General features: G+C 44.8%; 1 protein-coding gene across 1 annotated transcript in view; it reads right to left on the minus strand.

Moving 5' to 3' along the window:
- The window catches only part of LOC110488209 (partitioning defective 6 homolog gamma), a 41,538-nt gene extending 14,666 nt beyond the window's left edge, over positions 1-26,872 (minus strand). Inside the window, exons 1-2 of the mRNA XM_021560325.3 lie at positions 26,395-26,872; positions 22,068-22,290 (exon numbers count right to left, since the gene is read on the minus strand). Coding sequence (XP_021416000.1) covers positions 22,068-22,290; positions 26,395-26,469 — 298 coding nt within the window. The 5' untranslated portion in view covers positions 26,470-26,872. The remainder of the gene's footprint in view (positions 1-22,067; positions 22,291-26,394) is intronic.
- Between the last annotated feature and the right edge of the window lie 834 nt (positions 26,873-27,706).

Genomic DNA, 27,706 nt, shown 5'->3' on the forward strand with positions numbered 1-27,706 from the left:
CAGGTATGCTGTAGTCCTCTAGGATGTCCTCTGTTCCCCAGGTATGCTGTAGTCCTCTAGGATGTCCTCTGTTCCCCAGGTATACTGTAGTCCTCTAGGATGTCCTCTGTTCCCCAGGTATACTGCAGTCCTCTAGGATGTCCTCTGCTCACCAGGTATGCTGTAGTCCTCTAGGATGTCCTCTGCTCACCAGGTATGCTGTAGTCCTCTAGGATGTCCTCTGCTCACCAGGTATGCTGTAGTCCTCTAGGATGTCCTCTGCTCACCATGTATAGCCTACGGGATCCAGACCCTGAATGTTCCTTCAGTTTGAGTTAAATACTTAACAGAGATTTGTCAGAACCATGTTGGTCAGCCACACAAGAACAGAACAGACCATCAGGTTTCTGTCAGGCTGGTGTGGGAGATCTGAGGTTAGAGTTCACGGAGAGAGGGTGAGAACATCCTTCCTCCAAGCCAGGCTTGGGTTAGGGCTGGCAACTGGGTGTGATCCCTGGAAGAAATGTTAGTATTTAGATGGAACCTTGCTACAGACCCCTCCTAGGCCTGAACAGCCAGCTCACTGAGGAACACATGACCCCAAAGATCAAGAGCCTCCTCTAAAAACAGCATGGGTAACCACTACTCCGACTACTGCAAAGACTGCTCACGCAAAACACAGCTAGGCTATCGATCTGCCAGAGAGACAATACAAGGGGTCTTTCTTCCAACACCACAGGAACAAAGTGACTACACAGTGACTAACTGCACTTACTGCCAGTACAGATCAGAAACACCACAGAGCATGTATAGAGGGTATAGAGGGCACGGCACACAGCTGCCTTTCCCGTTATGTCCCTGGCTGCTGTGGTTAGCCTGGCCCTGGTCAGAGATTACTGGAGAAATCCCCCATCCACATCTCCAGAAAGCTCAACACCAGCCACCAGAGGTTGTGCATCACCTGCAGGGAGAGGGCCAGTTAGAGGTTTTAAAACCTGTGTGATCACATCTGTCTGTACTGCATCAGGAAGGTCTGAGTTGCAGCAGAGGACATGCCTGATTCCTCTAACACCAACATAGAAAAAGGGAATCACCTAGAATAAAAGGAGCATTTAAGTTGTTTTTATTTATTGAAACAGTTGTCATTCTTGCCAGTGTAGCAGGGTCAGGGAGGAATGTTTAGGGGCCTAAGAACATACATAGTCAATGGCTGGTGGGGGAAAGAAACCCTTTAAGTTCCCCCCCCACCCCACAACCAACCCCAATAAACACACAAATATCCCGGCTCCTCACACAACTCCTCCGAGAACTATTAGTCTGAGCCCTTACAACCACTGCTCCTCTATAACAGGGAGCAGAGCTAGAGGCAGGGGAAGACAGAGGAAAGCCTCTGGAGACGGGACTATATTCAAATACTCTCATAAAACTGAGACGGGGCAAGGAAGAGAGGAGGAGCTCTAGCTCCCTGAGAGTGCACACTCAGCAGCACGGCCCTCCTCCCCCCTGCCTGTTACCACCAGACATCTGGGACCAGTTAGAGGGCTGCTGCTGAAGAGATCGGGGTGGAGAACAGGAACACTACGACAGAGGATTAGCCTCTTCTCCTCCTCCTCTTCAGACACATCACAAGAGAGAGATGAGTAGACTGAGTCCTACATACTACTACTGTTTGTAATTCAGCCATCTTCCAACCGCTCTGATAAATGGTCACCCTCAGAACACCGACATCCATATGTCCCAAAAGTACGGAAGGAAAGTCTTTCAGCAGTAAATTGGAAGTTCAGGGCCCCATATTTATAAAGGTTCTCTTTTAGATCATAACGAATAAGAGAAGGGGGGGGGGGGGTGGGGGACTGATCCTAGATCTGAGGCGCTCTGTGAATAGAGGCCAGAGCTTTCCTGTTTTGTCCACCTCACATTTACAGCAGCAGCCAGACACAGCAGATTTTAGAAACAGAGGGGATTGTGCGACAGCGCGGATTGTGGCAGCGTATCGGAGCAGGGTGGCGTAAATCACAGCGGTATGCTGGGGAGTCAGGGCCACAGGCCACCTGTCTTAACAAACAAGAGGAAGAGGATGGAGAGAGAGAGAGAAAGAGAAATAGGAAAGAGGGATAGGGAGTGAGAGACTGGAAGGAGAGAGAGAAGAGAGGGGGGACACGGAGAGAAAACACAGGAATACATCTCTCCTAATAGACATCCCTCAGAGTCTGAAACTCTCCAGGGTGGGAATTTATCTGAAGGCCACTTCATGTCAAATGGCTCACTCAACCGACCCCCTACTTTCCAAAATGGGAGAAAAGTGATTTCTAATAGCGTCCAAAAAGCGTGGCCCAAATAGTCTGAAAAAAAGCAGCCTTATTTAAAGCCCATTGTCATTGTAGTCCACTAGAGAGTAGGAGTTAGGGGAGACATGGTGGATTAGGGACAGATGTTATTTCAACCACAACAGCAGGAGACCGCTGCCGTTTTTAGCCTGATACCGCCTGCGACAATACAGCTTTTAGCTTTAGGAAGAGACAGACTGCACTACAGAGTAGGAGGACTCAGACACAGCACAATGACAGAGGAGCGGTTCCGTATTTCACTGAAAGAATAAACGTTTTGTTTTTGAGATGATAGTTCCCAGTTTCAACCATATTAATGACCCAAGGCTCGTATCTCTGTGTATTATTATGTTATAATTAAGTCTATGATTTGATAGAGCAGTCTGACTGAGTGATGGTAGGCACCAGCAGGCTCGTAAGCATTAATTCAAACACTTTCGTGCGTTTTGACAGCAGCTCTTCTCAATGCTTCAAGCATTGAGCTGTTTATGACTTCAAGCCTATCAACTCCTGAGATTAGGCTGGTGTAACCGATGTGAACTGGCTAGCAGGGTGCGCACTAATAGCGTTTTAAAACGTCACTCGCTCGGAGACTTGGAGTAGTTGTTCCCCATGCTCTGCATGGGTAACGCTGCTTCGAGGGAGGCTGTTGTCGATGTGTTCCTGGTTCGAGCCCAGGTAGGGGCGAGGGGAGGGACGGAAGCTATACCGTTACACTGGCAATACTAAAGTGCCTATAAGAACTAATAGTCAGGTAGGTATATGAAATACAAATGGTATTTCATATATTGCATCTTAGCCTATACCGCTCTGAAATTGCTCATCCATATATTTGTATATTCTTATTCAATTCCTTTACTTAGATGTGTGTGTATTAGGTGTGAAATTGTTAGATATTGCTGCTTGAAGCACAAGCATTTCGCTACACTCGCAATAATATTTGCTAAACATATGTACACTCCCGGGTCAAAAGTTTTAGAGAACCTACTCATTCAAGGGTTTTTCTTTTATTTTTGCCAAGATTGTGCAAAGCTGTCATAAAGACAAATGGTGGGTATTTGAAGAATCTCAAGTATATTTTGTTTTGTTTAACACTTTTTGGTTACTCCATAATTCCATGTGTGCTATTTCATAGTTTAGATGTCTTAACCAGTATTCTACAATGTAGAAAATAGTCCAAATAAAGAAAAATCCTTGAATGAGTGGGTGTTCTAAAACTTTAGACCGGTAGTGTGTGTGAGACCAATACAATTTGATTTGATTTAGATATGACAAAATGTGTAGCATTGCAGGAAATCTGCTTTAAACCGGAAATTCTCTCCACCACCAAGAGGGGTGTGAACAGTTTGTCTCATGAGCAGTTCTTGTGCACATAGAAATAGACGTGACGTGCGTTGGACGGGGGGGTCCCCAGAGTGAAAATGTTTGGGAGCCCCTGGCCTAATACATTACACTCACAAAGCCTGGAGGAGTCAGAGCTATATGAGTCATAGACAGTCTCAGGCTGTAAACCAAGTGCATCATTGGATGTTCCAGTAATGGTGAAATATCAGAAGGCTTTATTAGTGCAGGGGGTGGTGGTGGTGAGAGGGTGACATTTGATTAAAACCCAAGAGTTTCTGAACTCCAGAGAGAAGAAAACCCACCACTGTCCCAGTGAGACCAATATAGACAAGACATCTACATTGGCAGCAGAGGGGGGGTTTGCTGATAAACTGTGTCGTGGTGAATGAGGGTGTACCCATCCCTGCCTGGACACTAGATACAGCATCTCCCTGGCCTGGTCTGGTCTAGCCGGGTATCTCTCCACCCCCTCACCAGCCTGCCTGTCAGTGAGCAGAGCCAGACCTCCTAAACATAACCTCCTCCTCCTAACCCTCGCTCTAATCTCCCCAGGTTCTGGGTGACAACTAACAGGCCCTGAGAGAAGGATAAGGACTGTACCTTCACCGACAGACACTCCATATCTCTTTATCCCCATCCCACATCTCCTGACCTCACTTCTCCTCATTAGAGAGGATCCGGGGAGTCTGACTACCAGATCACATGGCGCTCTATACCCAGTGGGGGTTTAATACCGCGAATAATTCATATTTATCCCGAGAGTCCCAGGAAATACCACAAAAATCAGAAGTGCTCATTTAAAGCATTTAAAACCAAGATATGGTCACTATGCCAGAGTTCTCCACAATTCTTTATTTGTATTTCTTTTTAAATCACACACACACTTTGTAATAGCAGCCAAACAAAATTCAAGTGACCAAAGTTGTTAAGCTTGCTAGATAACCTCCTTTAATGAATGACAGAATATCTCCTATAATTTGGCAAAATTGAGTTGATGATTATACAGATAGCAGACCAGCTCATGAATAACGGGGAGATGAGTGGAATTAGTACAATTCTCAAGGCATCTTAACGGTGACAAGCTGTATATCCATATCGGGCGCGTGGCGCATCGTCCCATGGTGTTTATACTTGCGTACTATTGTTTGTACAAATGAATGTGGTACCTTCAGGCATTTGGAAATTGCTCCCAATGATGAACCAGACATGTGGAGGTCTACAAAGTCCTTTGAGTCCTTGGCTGATTTAGATTTCGACGTCATTTTTCCATGACGTCAACAAGCAAAGAGGCACTGAGTTTGAAGGTAGTCCTTGAAATACATCCACAGGTACACCTCCAATTGACTTAAATGTCAATTAGTCTATCAGAAGCTTCTAAAGCCATGACATAATTTTCCAAGTTGTTTAAAGGCACAGTCAACTTAGTGTATGTAAACTTCTGACCCACTGGAATTGTGATACAGTGAATTATAAGTTAAATAATCTGTCTGTAAACAATTCCTGGAAAAATTACTTGTCTCATGCTCAAAGTAGATGTCCTAACCGACTTGCCAAAACTATAGTTTGTTAACAAGAAATGTGTGGAGTGGTTGAAAAATGAGTTTTAATAACTCCAACCTAAGTGTATGTAAACTTCCGACTTCAACTGTATGCATGTATAATATATACACACAGTTCGTTGATCACACATTCTCTACTAAAATGCTCATATGGGCAGCAAATAGCAGGGGAAATGTTTGTAGTGGTATTTTGACATGCATAAACGAGAGACGTGCTTTGAGAATGCTACCTATGGAGTACAGAATAAAGGTAGGAACTTTCATGCGAGACAGGAGTCAGGATTTTGGGTGTCAGTGGGATTGGGACTGGATATGAAAATAGCCTAGGCTCTAAAGATGGACAATTCCATCTTCTCCTATCATGCCTCTGAATTGTTAACAGACTTCATGGTCTGACAGATGTAGTGAATTGTGCATATGGCTATCAAATCTGTGAGTGCTTGAAGAGTCACGTGTTATTTTATAGGCTATACTGTAGGGGTTTCCTGTAGGGTTTATTAACGGCATACGTGTGCCCTACAGCAGTGTCCATTGTGCTTTGAATTTATGGCAAATACGCTACGTTTTGGCTTCTATGCTACAACCTGTTTGGATAATGTGCCATTTTATATTTTGCAAGTCTGCTGCTACACATGTTGTGTATTTGTGTGGAATTTCATTAGTGCGACATTGGGGGAAATGTTTCTAATTTCTCAGGTCTTGTCCCAGGAGCCCAGTTACCCCTAATACCCAGCCTGTCCAATCACAACAGTCCAGGTTGACATTGACACACCAGCCCTCAACTTACACACACACACACACACACACCTCACACTGGCAAACAAACTCACGTACTAGTGAGAATTACACCAGTGGCCAAGTGGAGTTGGGATTGCAGCCTTGAGGTTTTCCTGTCAGGCACAGGGAGAAGTGAGCGAGCTACACATCATTAAATGATGGTTGGTGTCAGTGGAATGGGAAAGAAGTGATTAGGACAGGTAACTGCAGACTAATGGGGACAAAGCGTCATGGTTTCATCCACCATTAGAGAAAGACAAAACAGAGAGAGAGGCCGAGAGTGTCTCACAGTAAGCTAATGCTTTGGAGGGTTTCACTCAACCACAGTAAAACTGTCTTCACTGTGGTTCCCTCTCAGAGAGACATATCTTATTTTGTGGTTGGCAAGAATAATGTGAATTTTTGCTTACTCTACATAAATCAGATCTACATAACAATGTGAGATAATTTGATAATATCCTGCACATGTTACATCAATGTGCAGGGCACATATTTTATAATGTGCCTTAGCCATAATATTATTTCACATTGTGAAATTCCTTTTTCACATTGTGTAAGAGCCAGCGAGAGGCTGGTTCTGTCCACACGGGGCAGTGTCAGCCCCTCTCCTCCCCAAGTAGAACCTCTGTCCTTGGGTGTTGTTGGGTAACTGTTAGGCAGGCTGGGACAGGCCCGGGCTGGAACTACACCTGAAACAACAAAAGGCCTCTTCTGAATCTCTGCTGCTACACCTGAACCATCCACACAACCAAACTGCTTCCTGTGTGTTGCTGACATGCGTGTCAGGTTCTCCACGGACTCCGTTTTCAGACGGTGACACATAACGAGTACCTCATACCCTGCCCACAACTCAATTTCTCAAACAAAGCAAAAAATCAAAGTGAAATAAAACTATTTAATTACAATGGGCCCCCTGAGATAATGCACAAATACTTTAAAGTCAAGACTGCTTACAACAGTGATAAGGTAGGAACACAAACCGTTTTCAATAAATTGCAGTATTATACTATAGATTGACCGCTGAGCCAAACTTGTGTCTGGTGAACTGAAGTGCTTCCACTCTAGCTGTCAGTATCTATAGTCTACAAAACTAAACTATTTATAGTCTAGTCTCCACTAGTCATCTGAGAAGAGTTGGAACTCCTTTGCTCCTCCTCCCATCCCACCGCCCTGAACTGTTGAACTGCTGAGCTGGCCTGATTGGCCGACAGCCCACATGTTTGTTGAGGGGCCTGTCTCCTCCATCATCTCTTTCTCCCTCCCTGTGTCTGTCTGCTGTCAGTTATTGCACTGCAGTTACAAAGCCAATAATAGAGAACTAAAATCAGACCACATACCCTCTATGAGCAAAGGACCACAGAGAGGCATGGGGGATGCTTATATTAGGTAAACAAGAGATGGGATTAGGCCTAACCTATTGAAATTGCTTTCCTCAAAAAAACATCTTCTGCAATGAGGTAGGGCATTATAGTTAAAAAATAATAATAATAAAGTTCATGCTCAGGTCTGTAGCCTGCCTGCATGTCCCATAATTTTGTGATTGACAGCTCTCCTGATCCTCTGCAGCCAATCAAACACTCCACTGTCAGTTAACATTGACCAAGCGCTTCCCTGGTCCTAGTGGGGTAGTGGATGTTAGAGTTAAGAGGTGGGGCACGGCAGGCTGTCTCACTGTTTTACATGACCTATATCTGCCTCTTCTCTGAACACATTCTCAACTCAGATGAATTGTTCCTTTAATCCCCTTTCAGCAGATTCAGCACACCCCAACCACCACCCCCAAACACTAACTGTGGACTGGAAGTCCTACCACAGTCAGAAGAGTGTTGCGTTTTAGCCTGTTCATATTTCATCTACACAAAGCACCATTTGGAGATCAGAGAATTAGAATTTAACATGCTGTCGCCATGGTGATGAGAATAAAGCAGATGAACATTCCCACCCTAAACATAAAATCCACAAAATAATGTCACATTCAGTGCTCTGTGTTCTTTCACAGGGGGATTGACAGAGTACTTAAACAATAGTGAAACACCCTGCAGAACACGAGTCACAACTGAGCCTTTCTAAGAAAAAACATGTCAACGTTTACATGATGTGCAAGTATAAAAACACAGACAACGAGTGATGCCCTTGTGTGCCCACCGAACCGCTGCATCGGGGCTAATTGTGTTAGTTCACTGAGAGGGGGAGGAGTAGCGAGAGTTTGGCCAGAGCAGAGAGCCTGTCTCTTGGTTGGCTTCCACAAGACAGACAGACACACACACACACACACACACACACCAGCTGGCAGGGCTTTATCAGGCAAAGTGAATTTGGGACCATGCAGAGAGTTTTTTGCTTCAATGATGATGAACTTATGACAGAGGTCAAAAGGTCATGGACTAGATAATGACTGCCGCCAACATTTCTGCAGGGTGGCTGATCTCGTGGATTAAGATCTGATGGCCTTCAGGCGACGGGATTTGTGGATCCCTACATGCTAGGTAGTGGGCAATACTGCAACCAATACATGTGGATATCCCTAAATAGGAGAGAACCAAGTACAAAAACAAAACAAAAAAACTTTCCTAGAGCAATTATGGTTCTTCTAAATACTTGCGTCACGGTCCGTACTTCATCGGGGGTGTTTACAGTTAGGTCCAAAGCAGAAATGTCTTTGTCCACGTAGTCCTGTTTGTAACATGGCTTCCCAGATAGACCAGTGTGTAGAGGTGGTGAGTAGCTGAGGAGGAGAGGCCCTCCTCAGTAATTATGGAGTCCAGAAATAAAACGCTGGCAGAGGCAGCAGTGGAGATGTTCAGAACACAACGTTCCCTGCACCGCTCCATTCACTCTCTCACTGCTCTTTCCTCGCGGCTCAACCCCATGTGCTCACAAGCGGCCGGGACTATTAAAGGGCCCAGATAGTGTGGCACATGTAGCCGTGTTGCCTGAGAGGGAGAGATGGGGCTGATTATGACTGCTACAGAAACTCTATTCTCTGATCCCTGGTCATCAACCACCACAACTCTACAGGAGTTTTGAATGTTTATGGCATTCCAGAATTGTTTAGAGATACAAAAAAAAATATTATGTGAAAGACAACTGCTAAAAGTAAAGAGTTAACATAGTAAAACTCTCATAAATAAACAATTATTTTTATGTGAGTGAACTACACAGAGCAAAAATATAGACCAAAAAATATAAACACAACATGTGTTGGTTGATCCCATGTTTCATGAGCTGAAATAAGACTGTAGAAAATGTTCCATACACACAAAGCTTATTTCTCTCAAATTGTGCACACAAATTTGTTTACATTTCTGTTAGTGAGCATTTCTCCTTTGCCAAGACAATCCATATACCTGGCAGATGTGACATATCAAGAAGCTGATTAAACAGCATGATCATTACACAGGTGCACGCACCTTATGCTGGGGACAATAAAAGGCCACTAAAATGTGCAGTTGTCCCACAACACAATGCCACGTCTCAAGTTGAGGGCTCATGCAATTGGCATTCTGGACTGCAGGAATGTCCACCAGAGCTGTTACCAGAGAATTGACTGTTCATTTCTCTACCATAAGCCGCCTCCGTCTTTTTAGAGAATTTGTCAGTACGTCCCACCGGCCTAACAACTGCAGACTGTGTGGGCGAGCGTTTTGCTGATGTCAACCTTGTGAACAGAGTGCCCCATGGTGGCAGTGGGGTTATGGTATGGGTAGGCATAGGCTACAGACAACGAACACACCTGCATTTTATCGATGGCAATTTGAATGCACATATACTGTGACAAGATCCTGAGGTCCATTGTTGTGCCATATCCCCGCCGCTATCACCTCATGTTTCAGCATGATAATGCACGGCCCCATGTAGCAAGGATCTGTACACAATTCCTGGAAGCTGAAAATGTTCTTCCACGGCCTGCATACTCACCAGTTGAGCACGTTTGGGATGCTCTGGATTGGAGGTCGAGCGATTATGATTTTTCAACGCCGATACCGATTATTGGAGGACCAAAAAAAAGCCGATACCGATTAATCAGACAATTTTTTAAATTTATTTGTAATAATGACAATTACAACAATAGTGAATGAACACTTATTTTCACTTAATATAATACATCAATAAAATCAATTTAGCCTCAAATAGATATGAAACATGTTCAATTTGGTTTAAATAATGCAAAAACAAAGTTTGAGAAGAAAGTAAAAGTGCAATATGTGCCATGTAAAAAAGTTAACATTTAAGTTCCATGCTCAGAACATGAGAAAGCTGGTGGTTCCTTTTAACATGAGTCTTCAATATTCCCAGGTAAGAAGTTTTAGGTTGTAGATATTATAGGAATTATAGGACTACTTCTCTCTATATGATTTGTATTTCATATACCTTTGACTATTGGATGTTCTTATAGGCACTTTAGTATTGCCAGTGTAACAGTATAGCTTCCGTCCCTCTCCTTGCTCCTACCTAGGCTCAAACCAGGAACACATCGACAACAGCCACCCTCGAAGCATCGTTTACCCATCGCTCCACAAAAGCCACGGGGAACAACTACTCCAAGTCTCAGAGCTCACCCCGCTAACTAGCTAGCCATTTCACATAGGTTACACCAGCTTAATCTCAGGAGTTGATAGGCTTGAAGTTATAAACAGCGAAGAGTTGCTGGCAAAACGCACAAAAGTGCTGTTTGAATGAATGCTTACGAGCCTGCTGGTGCCTACCATCACTCAGTCAGACTGCTCTATCAAATATCAAATCATAGACTTAATTATAACATAATAGCACACAGAAATACGAGCCTTGGGTCATTAATATGGTCGAATCCGGAAACTATCTCAAAAACAAAATGTTTATTCTTTCAGTGAAATTCAGAACCGTTACGTATTTTATCTAACTGGTGGCATCCATAAGTCTAAATATTCCTGTTACATTGCACAACCTTCAAATGTTATGTCATAATTACATATGTCTGGCAAATTAGTTCGCAACGAGCCAGGCGGCCCAAACTGTTGCATATATCCTGACTCTGCGTGCAATGAACGCAAGAGAAGTGACACAATTTCACCTGGTTAATATGGCCTGCTAACCTGGATTTTTTTTAGCTAAATATGCAGGTTTAAAAATATATACTTCTGTGTACTGATTTTAAGAAAGGCATTGATGTTTATGGTTAGGTGCACGTTGGAGCAACGACAGACGATGCGCACTGCATTGATTATATGCAACACAGGACACGCTAGATAAACTAGTAATATCATCAACCATGTGTAGTTAACTAGTGATTATGATTGATTGTTTTTTATAAGATAAGTTTAATGCAAGCTAGCAATTTATCTTGGCTTCTTACTGCAGTCGCGTAACAGGCAGGCTCCTCGTGGAGTACAATGTAAAGCAGGTGGTTAGAGCGTTGGACTAGTTAACTGAAAGGTTGCAAGACTGAATCCCCAAGCTGACAAGGTAAAGATCTGTCGTTCTGCCCCTGAACAAGGCAGTTAACCCACTGTTCCTAGGCCGTCATTGGGAATAAGAATGTGTTCTTAACTGACTTGCCTAGTTAAAAGGTGTAAAAAAATTTTTTGTCCAAATCGGTGTCCTAAAACACTGATTTCCAATTGTTATGAAAACTTGAAATCGGCCCTAATTAAATCGGCCATTCCGATTAATCGGTCGACCTCTACTCTGGATGGATGTGTACGACATGTTCCAGTTCACGCCAATATCCAGCAACTTCACACAGCCATTGAAGAGGAGTGGGACAACATTCCATAGGCCACAATCAACAGCCTGATCAACTCTAAAGGAGATGTCTTGCGCTGCATGAGGCAAATGGTGGTCACACCAGATACTGACTGGTTTTCTGATCCACATCCCTAATTTTTTAAAAGGCCTCTGACCAACAGATGCATATCTGTAGTCCCAGTCATGTGAAATCCAGATTAGGGCCTAATTTATTCATTTCAATTGACTGATTTCCTTATATGAACTGTAACTCAGTAAAATGTTGCATTTATATTTTTGTTCAGTGTAGAATAAAGGATGCCGTTTCACCACTCGACAGGAGGCGAGGCATGTCCCGCCCAATTTACAGTGAATGCAGCAAGCAGCGAGGCTTTAAAACAAGGTAACCTATTTCCTTCTCAAAGGGCATCATAATTCCTAACACAAACATGCACTGGTGTTCACCGCTGTGACACACACACACACACCCCACATGTCTGGCCTTGTCCTACATTAGATCAGTATTTAGAGGAACTGGAGAGAGATGGTTTCTGGTTTGCATAGAGACATTGCCTGCTCCCAACCCTAACCTCTCCTCAAACAGCCTGCGGACATAAAGTAGGCTAAATGCTTCCCTACCCGACCAGCACCCACAATTAACCTCTTCCAGGGTCCCGCCCAGCACAGGGATAGTTCTCTCCAAAACCACATGTAACTGGGTTGGGTCCAAAATTCACTGAACACCGCCTGGCTGGGACTATAAATAACGATAGCCTTGCACTAGACTAAACCTCCCCTCCTTTACCTGGTCTAAAAGGTTCAGGCTGCTGCAGGAATGGGCTGGGCAAACAGATGTACTTGCAAGTTGTTTTTGTGAGGAGCTGGTTAAGTCTCTGGAGAACTACAGCTATCAGAATCACAACAGGTCATGTAAGCTAACATGAGGTGGTACAGACACAGTCTCAGATCATGTCGGAGAGAAACTCACACAGGAATCATGGCAGTGTGTCTGGAAACTTAAGTTGTGGGGGCCGACTCAGCCGAGGCCTTTTCAAAGCAGGTCGTAAAGCAAAATGAAGCAAGGCGAGGGAGAAAAAAACCTGACGTTTAGAGTTTAATTAAAGGGAACAGACGACTCCTCCACTCTAGTTTAGAGAGAGGATGGAAAGAGGTGTGTGTGATCTCTAGAGCAGACAGAGGAGACCAGGAAGGAGGGATCCAAGGAGGGGGAGATTAATAGAAGGAAAGAGTGCAGATTACTCTCCTCCTCCAACCATCCTCTGCTCTCCTCCCAACCATCCTCTCCGCTCCTGTGAAGCTCCTAAACAACAAGCTGCTGTGTTATTGCCATGACCGTATCCTGACTCCACAAACAACCACGAAATTAAAAACACCACCAAACACCAAGACACAAGCAGGGGAAGTCATGGAAAAAGCTTGCTTGGGTAAACTAAACTACTGTATCTGGCCCTGTTAATGGGAAGAGCGTGGGTGGAGGAGGGGGTGGTGTGGCATTACCGACACCCAAACAAGTGGCTTCATTTAGGGCCCATCTAAAAACTGTTCATAATAGTCCTGCTTCAAGAGAACAGGCAGCCTGAGGCAGACCCCAATCAGGCATGGTGCTAACCTTTCAGGCTGCTCCTAGCAGGCAGCCACAGCTCCATCACACTCCAACTACTGCACTCTCTGTGAGGACCAAAGGAGGAAACGACCACACACACACACACTTTTAACTGCTCTGGTCAGACCAGCATACCACCGTAGTGTAGATACACTTGGCATGGTCCAGGAACACACACAGGACAGTCTACTACGGGAAGCAGGCAGGATAACCAAATAAACTGCAGAGGGAAGCCAAACACAGACCAGCCAGCCAGGCCAATCATCCCCCTTCAAAACAACTGCTATAACAACCTACAGGAAGGCAGAAGCTATTTCTATGAACAGCCCACCAGTGTCCCCCCCTCTCTGGTAGGTAATGGTCCAGCATAGCCTGAGCAGCACAGCACTGTCTCCACACTGGATATGACTGGGATTACCAATGACCCAGACAGGGCTGTCTGATGTCTGAATAACAGAACCACAGCAGACTGGACTAGCCTAAACCTGCAGACGCCTTTCTCTCCCTTTCGGTTCTCCCTCTTTCAGACTTTATTTTTTTTATTTTACCTTTAACTAGGCAAGTCAGTTAATAACAAATTCCTATTTTCAATGACGGCCTAGGAACAGTGGGTTAACTGCCTATTCAGGGGCAGAATGACAGATTTGTACCTTGTCAGCTCGGGGGTTTGAACTTGCAACCTTCCGCTCTAACCACTAGGCTACCCTGCCGCCCCAGGGTAGCCTACCATTTCTCTGAACTGTCATTCTGTCAGCTTCAGCACTTTCACCAAAGTGAGAGGAAAGAAGCCCCACACTGGGGAATAGAGTGGTGGAAGTAGAGGGGCAGAGGGGTTACTGACAGCTGGTTCTCTTCCTCCCATTTCAAGAGCCTGTCTGTTTGTCCAGAGCAACATGTGGACCAGCAAATACATTTCCCGTTTCATGACCACCATCCCAAACAGAACCAGGCGTTTATCCCTGAAATCTGAGCAAGAGATGGACAATAAGACAAGTCAACTGCACAGTTAATGCATTCCCATGGCCGATAATACAAGGGATGAAGCAGTCCTCTCCTCTGACCAAGCAGCATCAAGGTTGTATACTTACATAAGGCCAAATTCTCGCATGAATAAATATTACATTAAACTAAAATCAGACATCTAATCCGATCTCAGCACGAGAGTGACATCCCTAAGCCTGCTCTGCTGTCACTGTTCTGACTGGAGGGGATAAAGGGCTGTCGCTAAAATGACTCTACACCCCGGTTTAAAATGCTCAGGGGACACAGCTTTTTACACAACACTGGTGGAGAGGTGAAACATCTGTCATGTGGGTCTCTCTTCAGGAGGAGTCTGCGGTGCAATGAGTGGCAACACAACGTGTTCCTGTTCCAGGGGGGAGTTCTCAGAAGCCCTGTGGTAATGAGGGGTCTGGGTGGACCAGAGGTTCAGACAGTACCCCGTGGCTGGCTGCTGTGGTAGACAAACAAACACCCAGTTTGCACAGGAGGGATGCAATGACCGACTCTTAGTGCAGCGAAGCTACAGACAAGTCTTAAGGAGTTGGTTGGGATGTTTTGTAAGTTGCAGCCAATGACCATTAGTCACATACCTGGAGGGGGGGGCTACACCTGGTGGAAAGGAGGTGCATGTTGCCAAAAGAGACACTTGTTAACAGACATGCTAAATGGTCTCTCCTCCAACAACCCATCAGCATGATGAGAGGGAGAACGTTATGGATTTAAGAAACATTTCACAGAAGATTAACTTTGGATACAATTCCAATCTACAATGGCAATACTGATGAAAGTTCTAGCTCGTTATGACTTCGACTCAGTCTTTCAGATGAAATCTAATCGAGTCAGCCTGGGCCTTCTCTACGTCTCTATACAGTCCGCCGTCTGGGCTCAGCTTTCTGTAAGGGACTTCAGAATTGACTGACTGGCTCTCTTCAATACTCTGGTCTGGAGTCACATCCTCTCTGGGGAATTAACTTATACTTACTGGAGAGGGTTGTTTGTTTCAATGCTTAGTAAAAAGCACCACCCCACTTTGTTTAGTAACGACAGAAATATAACAAAGCAGCCGGTTCACTATATAATCAGTCCAGTCCAGACAGTGCCCCACGGCAGGGTTCTGTTACAGTGTGAATGACATTCCTCTATTCAGACCATGCCAAGTTTTATTCCTCAACAGATTTATACTTCAAATAGAGTCTACAATTACAATAACACTTCCCCTGAACGTCTGTTGTGAAAACTCGATTCCAAGTCAAAGGAGTAAAAACAATAATACCAATTTGTTCACTATGGTCCTTGCCAAATTAAGTGATAAACTAAGAGACAAACTTGGACCAAGCCGTTTCCTTCTGACAGCCGGTTCTGTGGGTTTGTACTAAGTAACAGAGCCACTGTTTTGGCTAACGCCGTTACCTGTCTCTAGTTGTCACAGGTGAGTGTACAGAAGGTTATTGAGGTTATGTACACAACACCACGTTAAAACGGCCACACTGCGACGACCTTGGCCTAAATCACCCACCTCCTCGTTCCCAACTTCCCAGTATTTATTTCAACTGGGGGTTTTGCGAAAGAGGGGCTGTCGTCGTCTGTTTAAAGTTTAGTCGGTGTTCGGCGCTGGCATTGTCTTCAAAAACAACATTTCCTCCCAAAACGTGAAAAAATAATAAGTAATGTATTTTGCTTGGTTAAAGGCAGGAAGTATGCTACATTAGTGTAGTTGAAGGAAGGATTCTGATGGGGCACATTCAACATTACATTTTTTAACTCTATATGACTGTTTGGGAGGGGGGGGGGGAATTCAGGTAAAATAAACAAACAGTGCTTTCAACCAGAATTTTTTTTTTTTGTCTGTACCTGAAAATTGAGGTTGGTTAATGAGTCCCCTAAGGTAAACTTATGTTGACTGTGTGGCACCCCAGTAACATCTTAAGTGAAATGCGTTTCTAATTTTTGCCTATGGGCATTCCATCTGAAAGGACCCATGAGCACCAACATGAGAAGTTCATAGGAGCATGTCAAATTGGGTGACAAATGAAAGCAAAAGTCTATAGTTTGGGGAAATTAAGGCACAAATACATATTTCAAGCATTTTCCATCTTAAAAAAAAGGTATGGGTAATTCCACGGTTACAGACTTGGGATGAGACTCAGATTTTTCCCTTAAAATGTATGTCAAACAAAAACCTGAGGGAGACTATACCGTAATTCTGTGACCTAAGTTATCTGCACAGTTCTTCCATTAAAATTTGTTTTTATAAATGTTTGTGGAAATTGTTTTCAAGTAGTCCTTGTGCATAGAGTTGTATGGTTTGTTAAACCTTGAAATCAAGGGTTTTTGTTTGGCATATATTTAAGTGAAAGAACTGAGTCAATGCGTAATTCCGTCACCGTGGAATTGTCCCAACACAAAACAATAAAAACCCATCTATGCTTTGCTTGTATACCAGTGGTTGGCAACAGGTGGCCCATGTGCCAAAAACGGCCCACAAGTTATTTTTATTTTGGTCCCCCAAAAATATCAACAGTTTAAATTCAGGAAATCTGTTCAAGTATTCACACAAATAAAAAAACTAGACATGATCGTGTCTATATGTAATCAAGGTAAAGTGCCTTCAGAAAGTATTCATACCCTTCGTCTTTTTCCACATTTTGTTTGAATATAAAAATGGATTGAGATCGTGTCACTGGCCTACACACACACACAATACCCCATAATGTCAAAGAGGAATTATGTTTATCCAGCATTTTACAAATTAATAGAAAATGAAAATCTGAAATATCTTGAATATAACTGTACTAAACCCTTTGTTATGGCAAGCTGAAATAAGTTCAGGATTAAACATTTCCATAAAAAGCCACATAAATTGCATGGACAGTGTGTGCAACAATAGTGATTTAACATGCATTTTTGTATGACTCATCTCTGTACTCCACAGATAAGTGTAAGGTCCCTCAGTTAAGTAGTGAACTTCAAACAGAGATTCAACCACAAAGACCAGGGAGCTTTTCCAATGGCTCGCGAAGAAAGAAGGGCATCTATTGGTAGATGGGTAAAAATGTCAAAACAGACATTAAATATCCCTTTGAGCAAGGTGAAGTTATTAATTACACTTTGGATGGTGTATCAATACACCCAGTCACTACAAAGATACAGGCGTCCTTCCTAACTCATGAGGCCAATGGTGACTTTAAAACAGTTACATAGTTTAATGGCTGTGATAGGAGGATGGATCAACAACATTGTAGTTACTTCACAATACTAAATGACATTGAAAAGGAAGCCTGTACTGAATAGAAATACTACAAAACATGCATTCTGTTTGCAACAAGGCACCAAAAGTAATACTGCAAAAAATATGGCAAAGCAATTAAGGTTTTGTCCTGCATACATCATGTTATGTTTGGGTCAAATTCAATACAACACATTACTGAGTACCACTCTCCATATTGTCATCAACTGTAGTGACTTCATCATGTTATGGGTATGCTTGTAATCGTTAATGACTGGGGAGTTTTTCAGGATAAAACAGAATGGAGCTAAGCACAGGCAAAATCCTAGAGGAAAACCTGGTTCAGTCTGCTTTCCACCAGACACCGGGAGATTAATTCAATTTTCAGCAGGACAACAACCTAAAACACAAGGCCAAATCTACACTGGAGCTTACCAAGAAGACAGTGAATGTTCTTGAGTGGCCGAGTTACCGATCCGTTTGAGAATCTGCTTGAAAATCTATGGCAAAACCTGAAAATGGTTATCTAGCAATTTTGAAAAGAATAAAATGGGCAAATGTTGCACAATGCAGGAGTGAAACGTTCTTAGACTTACCCAGAAAGACTCTCAGCTGTAATCACCGTCAAAAAATATTCTAACATGTATTGACTGAGGAGGTTGAATCTAATGAAGATAGTGTTCTGTTTTAATGTCTCTTCCACTTGGACATTGAGTATTTTGTGTAGATCATTGACAAAAAGTGACAATTAAATCCATTTTAATCCCACTTTCCAACACAACAACATGTGGAAAAGGTCAAGGAGTGTGAATATTTTCTGAAGGAACTGTATGGAATTGCTATTTTCAAGTAACATTTGATTTTGGCCTGAGATCTGGTCAATTCGCAGTGTACAAAATTCTAATTACGTTCTGGCCCCCATACAACTCCCTCTGAAAAAAATGAATAAATAAATACATATTTAAAAAATAATAAATAAAAATCGGCCTGCGGCTGAATCTATTGCCTACCCCTGACGAAAACCATGTGTGCCAGCTATTTCATTCTGTATTTATAACGCAATTAGAATCAATTTCAATGAAAAGTTACAATTCACAAGTCGAACCTTAACCCTATGCAGCCATTACCCTCAGCTTGGTTTACATTAGAAGTTGTCAGGCCAGAGCTGGTCCAAAGACTAAAGCCTGTGACCCTATATGACCCTCTTCAAAAGCAGTGCACTATATAGTGAAAAGGGTGACATTTCACACCCAAACCAAAGCTCCACCACTGCAGTGCCATGGAGGCCACACAAAGCTCGCCCACTACAGCTCTTTGACCCACAGCTAATGTGAGTGACCAGCACCACTCTTTTTTCCCCCTCTGTCCTTATACTCCGCTTGTATCTTTCCCAACTCCGGAACTGTAACAGTCATACACTAGAATAGACTGTTCCAGAGTTCCCCACTGTCTCTGCTCTATACATCTACAGGACAGTCCTAATACTGTTCTTCCTCCGTGACCAGCTCCGTGACCAGCTCCGTGACCAGTCGAGCCCACAGCTTCAGCATCTCGGCAGTTTATTGATCATTAGTTTGCAAAACAGACGTGGCTCCAGTAACAGGATGAGCTAGGAAATGACATTAGGGAATTATTCCCACTTCCTGGATCTCAGGAAAATATTGTATAACAGCAGGTGGAGAAAGATCCTTAATCCTCTCCCCCTCAGTCTGAGTTGATCATCCTACAGCCTCATAACTCACTGAACAATGGACAGCACAGGCAGGACGGGTGAAAGCCAGCTGCACCGATGAATGTGGCTACTGACTGATCCCTCTACACCAACAACAGGCCTTGTTACCGGTCAGAGAGAGAGACACCCTTGTAAAAGCAGCAAGGTCCCCACACTCACACAGGGGGTGGGGGGGGTTGGGAAAGGTAGTTGGGGGAGAGTGAATTAAATCAGGAGGGGCCTCCCGAGTGGTGCAGCGGTTTAAGGCACTGCATCGCAGTGCTGGAGGCATCACTACAGACCCGGGTTTGATCCCAGGCTGTCTCACAGCCGGCTGGGACTGAAAAACCCATGAGGTGGCGCACAATTGGTCCAGCGTCGTCCGGGTAAGGTGAGGGTTTTGCCGACCGGGATGTCCTTGTCCCATCGCGCTCTAGCGGCGGGCCGGTCGCAAGTTGCACCGTTTCATCAGACACATTGGTGGGGCTGGCTTCCGGGTTAAGCGAGCAGTGTGTCAAGAAGCAGTGCAGCTTGGGAGGGTTGTGTTTCGGAAGATGCTCTCGACCTTCGCCTCTTCCGAGTCCGCACGGGAGTTTCAGCGATGGGACAAGACTAACTACCAATTAAATACCACGAAATTGGGAAGAAAAAGGGGTAAAAGTTTTTTTTTTTTTTATCTAATGTAAACCAGGAGGAACTGAACCTCTGCGGGGCTCTTCCAGGTTCAGTTCCCCCCCCGTGGACTAGTCACTACCCAGAGATCTGAGGGTCTTAGTGGATCCCAGGAGGAGGGGTGATGCGCACCTGTTGCACATCAATGGGTCCTTCTCATGGCAGTGGACCATGGAGGCGATCTAGTTATTCCCCCCCCCCCCCCCCTCCTAACCTGGCCCTTGGGGCCTTGTCTACTCTGATTGGCTGGGTCAGATTTCATGTGGTGAGAGAGAAGTCTCTATAAACTGACAGGCAGTGAAGGGTTCTGGGCTGTGGAACTCCATTGTCAGGGACATTAACCTGCTCTGTTCAGTCTTATAAACCGATTCCAGAGTTTCACTCAGGAGGGGTGTTTTGCATAAATAAGTTCCTTTCCAGCTTTCTCCAAGTGTGAGGTCACGCAAAACCGAGTGAAAAAGAATGTTTAAAACTGTTGCTGTTGTGAGCAGCATTGTTGTCTCAGAGGTTACGGTCAAGTTAAATGTTTGTTCAGTCAGTGTGCGGGTCCAGATGACCCATACTGCATTAGAATAGGATCAGAGTGACGGAGTCATGTCTCTGTGAGAGGCCCTGTGAGAGGCCTGTTCCAACTACTGACCGTCTCTGACAGAGGCCTGGATTGTTCTCCGGTGGTCCGGAGACGCTTGGACAGCGTGACTGACGGGAAACCTGTGGTGCTGGTTAACACGGTGCCCCCGTTGCACTGCTGGTACGACCCAGCGCTAGTCGCCACAGGGACCATTTACTCACAGATACACAGGCAGGAATACACCTCAGTATGACTAGAAGTTAGTAGAACAATGGCCTCAATACATAGCTCCTGAATGTTAACTCATCCCCAAAGAAACTACAGAGCAAAATCCCCTAAATACTACTCATGCTTACACAAATACTACTCATGCAATAAGTTCACCGTACCCTGCCACACACATACGAATACTTTACCATCTTTCCTTAACTCTTCAAACCATCTGATTAAACCTTCAATCTTTATTAGCAGAGGCTGTGTATAATCTTCCTGTGGTTTCTTCATTCTGTATCAAATGATAGACTACTGGAGAGGCATCATTTCAACAGACAAATCCTTTGTGTCAGCAATGTGCTACGATAACACCCCGCTTTGTTCAGCCTCTTGTATTACAATCAGTGGGAGTATTGTCATAACACGGACTGTAGCAGTATGTCGTGAGACAGCACACCAGGAAACACAACACAGCCAATGACGTGAACACTCCACTGAGGATTTCACATGAAACATGAATGATGGAGTCACTTGTATGCTGGGGCCCGCTGCAGTGGGCTCCCCATGCCTGGTATACAGGGGGAAGCGGCCTCCACATGCCTTGTGTATACGGGGGGTGGGCTCCCATTCAGTGTTTAGGAGTGTTGCATTTGGCTCCGCTCAGCCCTACACAGTGAGAAACCTCTCATTCAAGCGGTGCTTTTGTTCTCAGTAATGTCTGGTATGTCAGCACACTGGCTCCCATCAACTTCTTTCTATTGGCTGCATTCGCCTGCAAGAATTTCCCTTTAAGATAGCACACAGGACTAAACCCCCCCCCCCACAGGACTAAACCACCCACACGCACACAGGACTAAACCAACCCCCCCCCACACGCACACAGGACTAACCCCCCCCCCCCCCCACACACACAGGACAAAACCACCCCCCCCACACACAGGACAAAACCACCCCCCCCCCCCCCCCACACACACAGGACAAACCCCCCCCCCCCCCACACACACACACACACACACAGGACTAAACCACCCCCCCCCACACACAGGACTAAACCACCACCCCCCCCACACACAGGACTAAACCACCCCCCCCCCCCCCCCCCCCCCCCCCCCCCCACACACACACACACACACACAGGACTAAACCACCCCACACACACACACACACACAGAGGGCCAGCAGTACAGGACAGCCACCCCTCCAGTGTGAGGCAAACAAAAGGATTCTGACAGCTAGTGGTGAGAAAACAGACCCAATTCATGACATAACCACTGACGTGAACGTAAAAGAAAAGAACAAGGATTGTTGCTGATAGAGAAAAGTGCAACACCATACAGGTGTAGTGGAGCTGCTCCTCACCTTGTCTCTGTATGAAGACCCGGAGCAGTGGGTGGGCCGTAGACACCGCCTTGCAGAAGTTGTCGTCGTTGTTGATTGGCAGCAGGTCTCCGTGGATGTCAGCGTAGCCAATCATGACCTCCATGTTGGAGATGCGGTGAACGTGCATGATGAGCTTATAGAAGTCCTCGAACTTCCCCGGTTTGAAACGGTCCACGGAGAACCGCCGGAACTCTGCTCCATACTGCAGGAACAACACACAGGGACGACACACAGGGACGACACACAGGGATGACTTAGCAAGAGTTGCTATGGGTGACAGAGCACAGCACTGAACCCCGTTTGAGACTCAAGTATAAGGTCGGCTCAATCTCATCGATCTGGCCTATAAACTTATAGTAAGACATAAATAAACCTGGGTGGAAAAGATTTTCGGGGCACACTTAACATACTGCGGGTATGAAGAGAAGTGATTTACAACGGATTCACGTTGGAGAACAATCTACTACCACCAAGGTTATGACGTTCAGAATTGAAATGGCAGACTGCCAATTCTGTTTTGTCAGAGACACGATATTCATTCAGGACGTCTAAACAACATGGTGATTCTGACCTTCACAGACAGTCTGACCAATATAAAACTGTCTACACATTGTAACACAAGTGATGACACGGGTAAAAACCAGAGCCAGATTGTTACAATGTGACTGCGACGCCCAGGTCTTTGATTTATCCCACTGAAGCAACAGAGGGAAGTGGAGGTTTAGGCTTGTCCCAAATGCACCCTTTCCCCTATATAGTCCACTACTGTTGACCAAGATCCCAGGTCAAATGTAGTGCACTTGCACTATATAGGGGAGCAGGGAACAGACTTCGACAAAGGAACAATGCAGGTGAATGAGTCAGCAGTCAACCGGCCTATCTGGATGAGAAGACGCAAACACAGTTCAATTTTGTTCTGACGTTTACACCGTCTTCTGTCTGGGCTATATTATATGGACAAACTGACTGCACACAGACACACACACACACACAATGTTTGCTCAGACAGGATGCCTAGAGGCGTGATTGTCTACACTGGCCTGTCATTGTGTGTGTGACTGGACCACCACGGAGAGCAGCTGGGTTGACCTAGGGGTCACAGCTGTGGTCATGTGACTGACACGGCCAGTAGAAACTCTAGCACTGTATGCGTGGGCACTGGGCCTGCATAACACAAGCTAGGCTTTGTCTCTGACAATAGCACTGCCACGTTACAACATAGCACTGTCACATTACAACCTCAGTCATTTGTGAATGGTGGCGCGATGTGCTGCACTCTGCTGTGGCCCGGTAATTATTTGCTCAGAGACGAAGGTCTGAATGGCAGTTTGTCCTAGAGGGAGGCCTGGGTTAGACTGCTGGGAGACCTTTGTTAGACTGGGCCTGTCATGAAGGCTGCCATTACTATGTGAAATATCATCGGAGCATGTTGGTGAGGCAGTGCAATGCCAGGTGTGCCATCCAACTCATACCGATGCCAAACACAGATAAACATACACACAGGCAAAGTCGCATACGAGCACACACTACAATAAATCAGAAATGGATCCTTAGATTAAGCAATAAGTGATGAGTTTGTGACTGTTCTCTCTCAGCTTCTGGGCTAATGAGGTCTTGTGGGGGGGGGGGGGGGGGGGGGGGGGGGGGGGGGAACTCACATGACTCAACGGTTATGAAAAATGTAAATCAGAAATCTAGAAGTGTTAGAATGTGTTAGTCGTTGAAAAGTAGGTGGTCACTGGTATTTTTGTAGGTTACTGTGTCATCCATGTGACTGAGCTGTTGGAACAGCCTGTGTATTAAAGCAGAACAGGCCCTAAAGGGCATCAGCCTAGACAAGTCTAGACAAGGCCATGAGCTAAATTTGAATCAAAACCTGAAAGTAATACAACACACTGACAAAGCCCCCCCCCCCCCCCCCCCACACACACACACACACACACACACAGGAGAATGTCAACGGGTCCAGACAGGTACAGACTGCACTGCTCAGCCATTAGGCCAACACACTGACTGACATGGAGGCTAGACTAAGCTCGCCAACGGCTTCGGTCTTATCACGTTTCTCCCGTGTGAGTCAGTCTAAACTGCTCGGCTGACCTATGGACAGTTTTGCATGGAGATGAAAATGCCAGTGGTTGAGAGATGAACCATGATGGGTGAGGGAGGGAGGGAAGAGGGTGAGGCAGATACTGTCGGGTGAGAAAAGACATGCTAACAGTATCATCTTACACCTCTGCAGATAACACCTGCTGCAGAGACAAACCAGCCTGCTGCAACACAGCTCGCCTTTGAGAAGCCCTGTTGTTCTAGTCTGTTCTGTTGTAGTCCGGGGTTATCAGAAACAGAACAATTCCCCTGAGAACAGGTTCTCATCCTGGGTCAGTGAGAAGCAGGAACTAAAACCCTTTATGACATCACCAGGAGACTGATACCGACTCTCTCCATCAGATAGTGGTGAGAGATGGTGCCTGGCTGATGTAACACTCCAACAGGCCTGAATAGAGTGGTGACGGTGAGTATGGATGTTGTGTCACTAGAGGACACTGGTTGACTCACTATCACTACGACAGACAGTTCTGTGATGACACGTTTAGTCCTGCCCAACCTAGCCCATCCCACTACGGCTCTCGATGACACATTTCTCCTAAAGTTTCCCCCTCAACCTGTCCGAGGTTGTGTTTTCAACACACAACACCCAAAAACAAAACTTTAAACTGCTTGATCCTTAAGGGGTTCCCAGGAGAGAAATCCCAGAAGGGGGGGCCTAACTCTCTCCCAGGGCTCCTGAAACAGGGCCTCCTTTCACCACAGACAGAGAGACAGTGGGTCAGCAGCATTCCAGCCCTGGTATGAATTAGAGTGAGGCTGAATACTAACTCTGAATTAGGCTGAATACTCACTCAGCCCTCTGAGACAATGGAGGGGCTTGGCTCTGCAGCGGGCATGGTGCCATAATGCACTTCACCAACAAGAGCGTTGAGCCTTCAGCAAAACACAGCCAGCCACAAATTCCAATACCGCACAACAAAAATGATACAACCTGCCTAAGTGGACAGGCTGTGAAAGACACCTGCAAATGCACTAGACTCCAGTTCCATCTTAAACCTTGCTTTATTCGAGAGGAGGACAGAGAGGAATGATGGAGGAACCTGAGCAACATACCATAGTAGTAAAAGAACACACTATCAGTAGAATATCTTGACATGTCAGGATGGAGGAAAGGCAAGACATGGGCCAGTAGTTTAGAGATCAGGTATCTGAACTTATCTATTATACTCAAACAGTCTCAACAGCACCTTTTCATCTTATCACCAGTCTGTCTGTTGGTTGGTTGGTTGGTAGGCAGGTAGGTAGGCAGGCAGCTGGCACATACTCTAGACTTAGAGTGATGTTTACAGGGTGAGGGGAAGAGGTAGCTTCACAGAGTCAGATCCCCAGCAGGTCAAGAGATGCTTGTCCTAATAACTAACACACTCCATGTCTGGGGTTTCTGGCATTGCTGCGGGAAGTAGTTTGGGGATGAAGCTGCAGATGGCTATAGTCGGTCCACTAATACAAGACTATTAAAGCCCAGTACACTACCTTTGTGAATTCTTCACATACACACATGTGTTTCTGGCCCAAATCGATAGATGACTAGATTGTTGTTTTGCAACAATGAGAACAGATTTGTTAAAATAACTGAATTAACTGATGTTAGGACTTGTATTGGAATGTTATTTGTTTGAGAAAGCACAGCTATGATATATTTTGTAAAGTCGGTCTGTGTATTGCCGTGGTGCTATTGAAATCCACACGCTGTCAGTGTCAACTAGGTTACTTAGTAGCAACAACAAAAAAAGTGTAGTTTCAGAAAGTATCCATGTCTTGACTCTACTTACTCTCTTGCAAATGAACAGGAGTCTTTCGTTCTAATAATTAACACGTTTAAAAATGACTTTTCTCATTGCAAAACCAGTTTTTCTAGAAAATCGTGACAGTGGTGAAAAATCCTGCTGCCATAGCATAAGGATTTACATGATTAGTCTTCAGCGGGTTTTCCCTAGAAGTTGCCTTGTGAAAACAGTTTACAACCAATACTTCATTTAGACAACTGGCTTAATTATTGAGAGTGCAAGTTCCCATAGCATGTGCCAGGTCAAATCTAGACAAGTAGTTGTATGGTCTGCAGTCTCCACCACCCCCGAGTCCCTTTTGCCACAAACCCCATTCCAGAGTATGTGAAGTAGTTTAGGCTGATTTAGCCTAAAACATATTTTTAAAAATGCCTAAATGGGTGCCATCGATAGGGTAGTCTGCTTACCTTGCTTTTCACTTCAACCGCGATGCAGTCCAAGTATTGCAGGGAAGATTGGGATTTATTGAAACTCCGATTCATTTTTGGGGTTCGAATAAAAGTTGACCCGCTCGCCCACAGAAAAGGGGCTGTTTTTGGTTCTATGTCCAGTCGCCAAACCCCCTTAGTCCCGCGTCGTTTAGAGAGCAAAGCTTATCTACAGTTTACTTGAGTTACTTGACTACCTCGTTATTTGACTACCTTTTCTGCTGTGGCCCGCGACGCATTGGAGAAACTCTAGGGTGAAAATAAAAAAGAAGAGAACAAATCGGCGCCTTTGACTTGGGGGAGTGAGTTTTCAGATGACATCATCGAGCTCCTCCGTGAATGTTTTCAGCGTTCAACCCTCCCAAAACACCAACCCTCCGAGACGCCAGGGACGCGAGGCCATCACAGTGTATAGAAATCCATAAAAATACTGTCAACGAGGGAAAAAAAACATCTCATTATTATTATGCAATAATGCCCGAGGAGGTGTGGCAAACGTTAGAAACCACTTTATAATAGCAATAAGGCACCTCAGGTGTTTGTGGTAAATGGCCAATATAGCTTAGCTAAGGGCTGATCTTAGCAGGATGCAATGTGGAGTGCGCCATTAGCAGCGGAATATTGGCCATATACCGCAAACCCTTGAGGTACCATATTGCTAATATAAACTGGTTACCAACGCCATTAGAACAGTAAGAACAGTAAAAGGTAATGGTTTGTCATACCCATGGTACATGGACTGATATTCCATGGCTTTCAGCCAATCAGCATTCAGGGACGAGTTGCATCATCCCTAAGAACACCTCTCAGCCTTCATAAATTGGCCATATACCCCCCAGGCCTTATAGCTTAAATATACCAGGGCTATGATGTAAAAATGCTAGTTTTACTGTTCCATTTATGTTGCTAATCAGTTTATAATAGCAATAAGGCGCATTGTGGGTTTGTGGTATATGGACAATATACCATGACTAAGGGCTGTGTACAGGCACTTTTGCGTCAGGCCTAGTATTTTGTAACGATTCAATCTGACTGAGAGCAATCTCTGACAATAACCTAGTTTATAAATCATGCAGCATTCACTCACTGAATAATACAAGCTGGTTTACATCCCGTTGTCCTGTTTCCTCACTAGAAATTATTTATAGATGTAAAGTTAGTAGAGATCCATACAATAAGCCAAGAAAGACACCAAGTTGTTCAGGGCCATGAGGATTGAGAAGCAATATGGTTATGGGGTTTGTGTGTTCATTTTATTTTATTTATTTAACTAGGCAAGTCCGTTAAAAAC

Source organism: Oncorhynchus mykiss, chromosome 30 (assembly GCF_057628025.1).
Source record: "Oncorhynchus mykiss isolate SJ-2025 chromosome 30, ASM5762802v1, whole genome shotgun sequence".
Classification (NCBI taxonomy): Eukaryota; Metazoa; Chordata; class Actinopteri; order Salmoniformes; family Salmonidae; genus Oncorhynchus; species Oncorhynchus mykiss.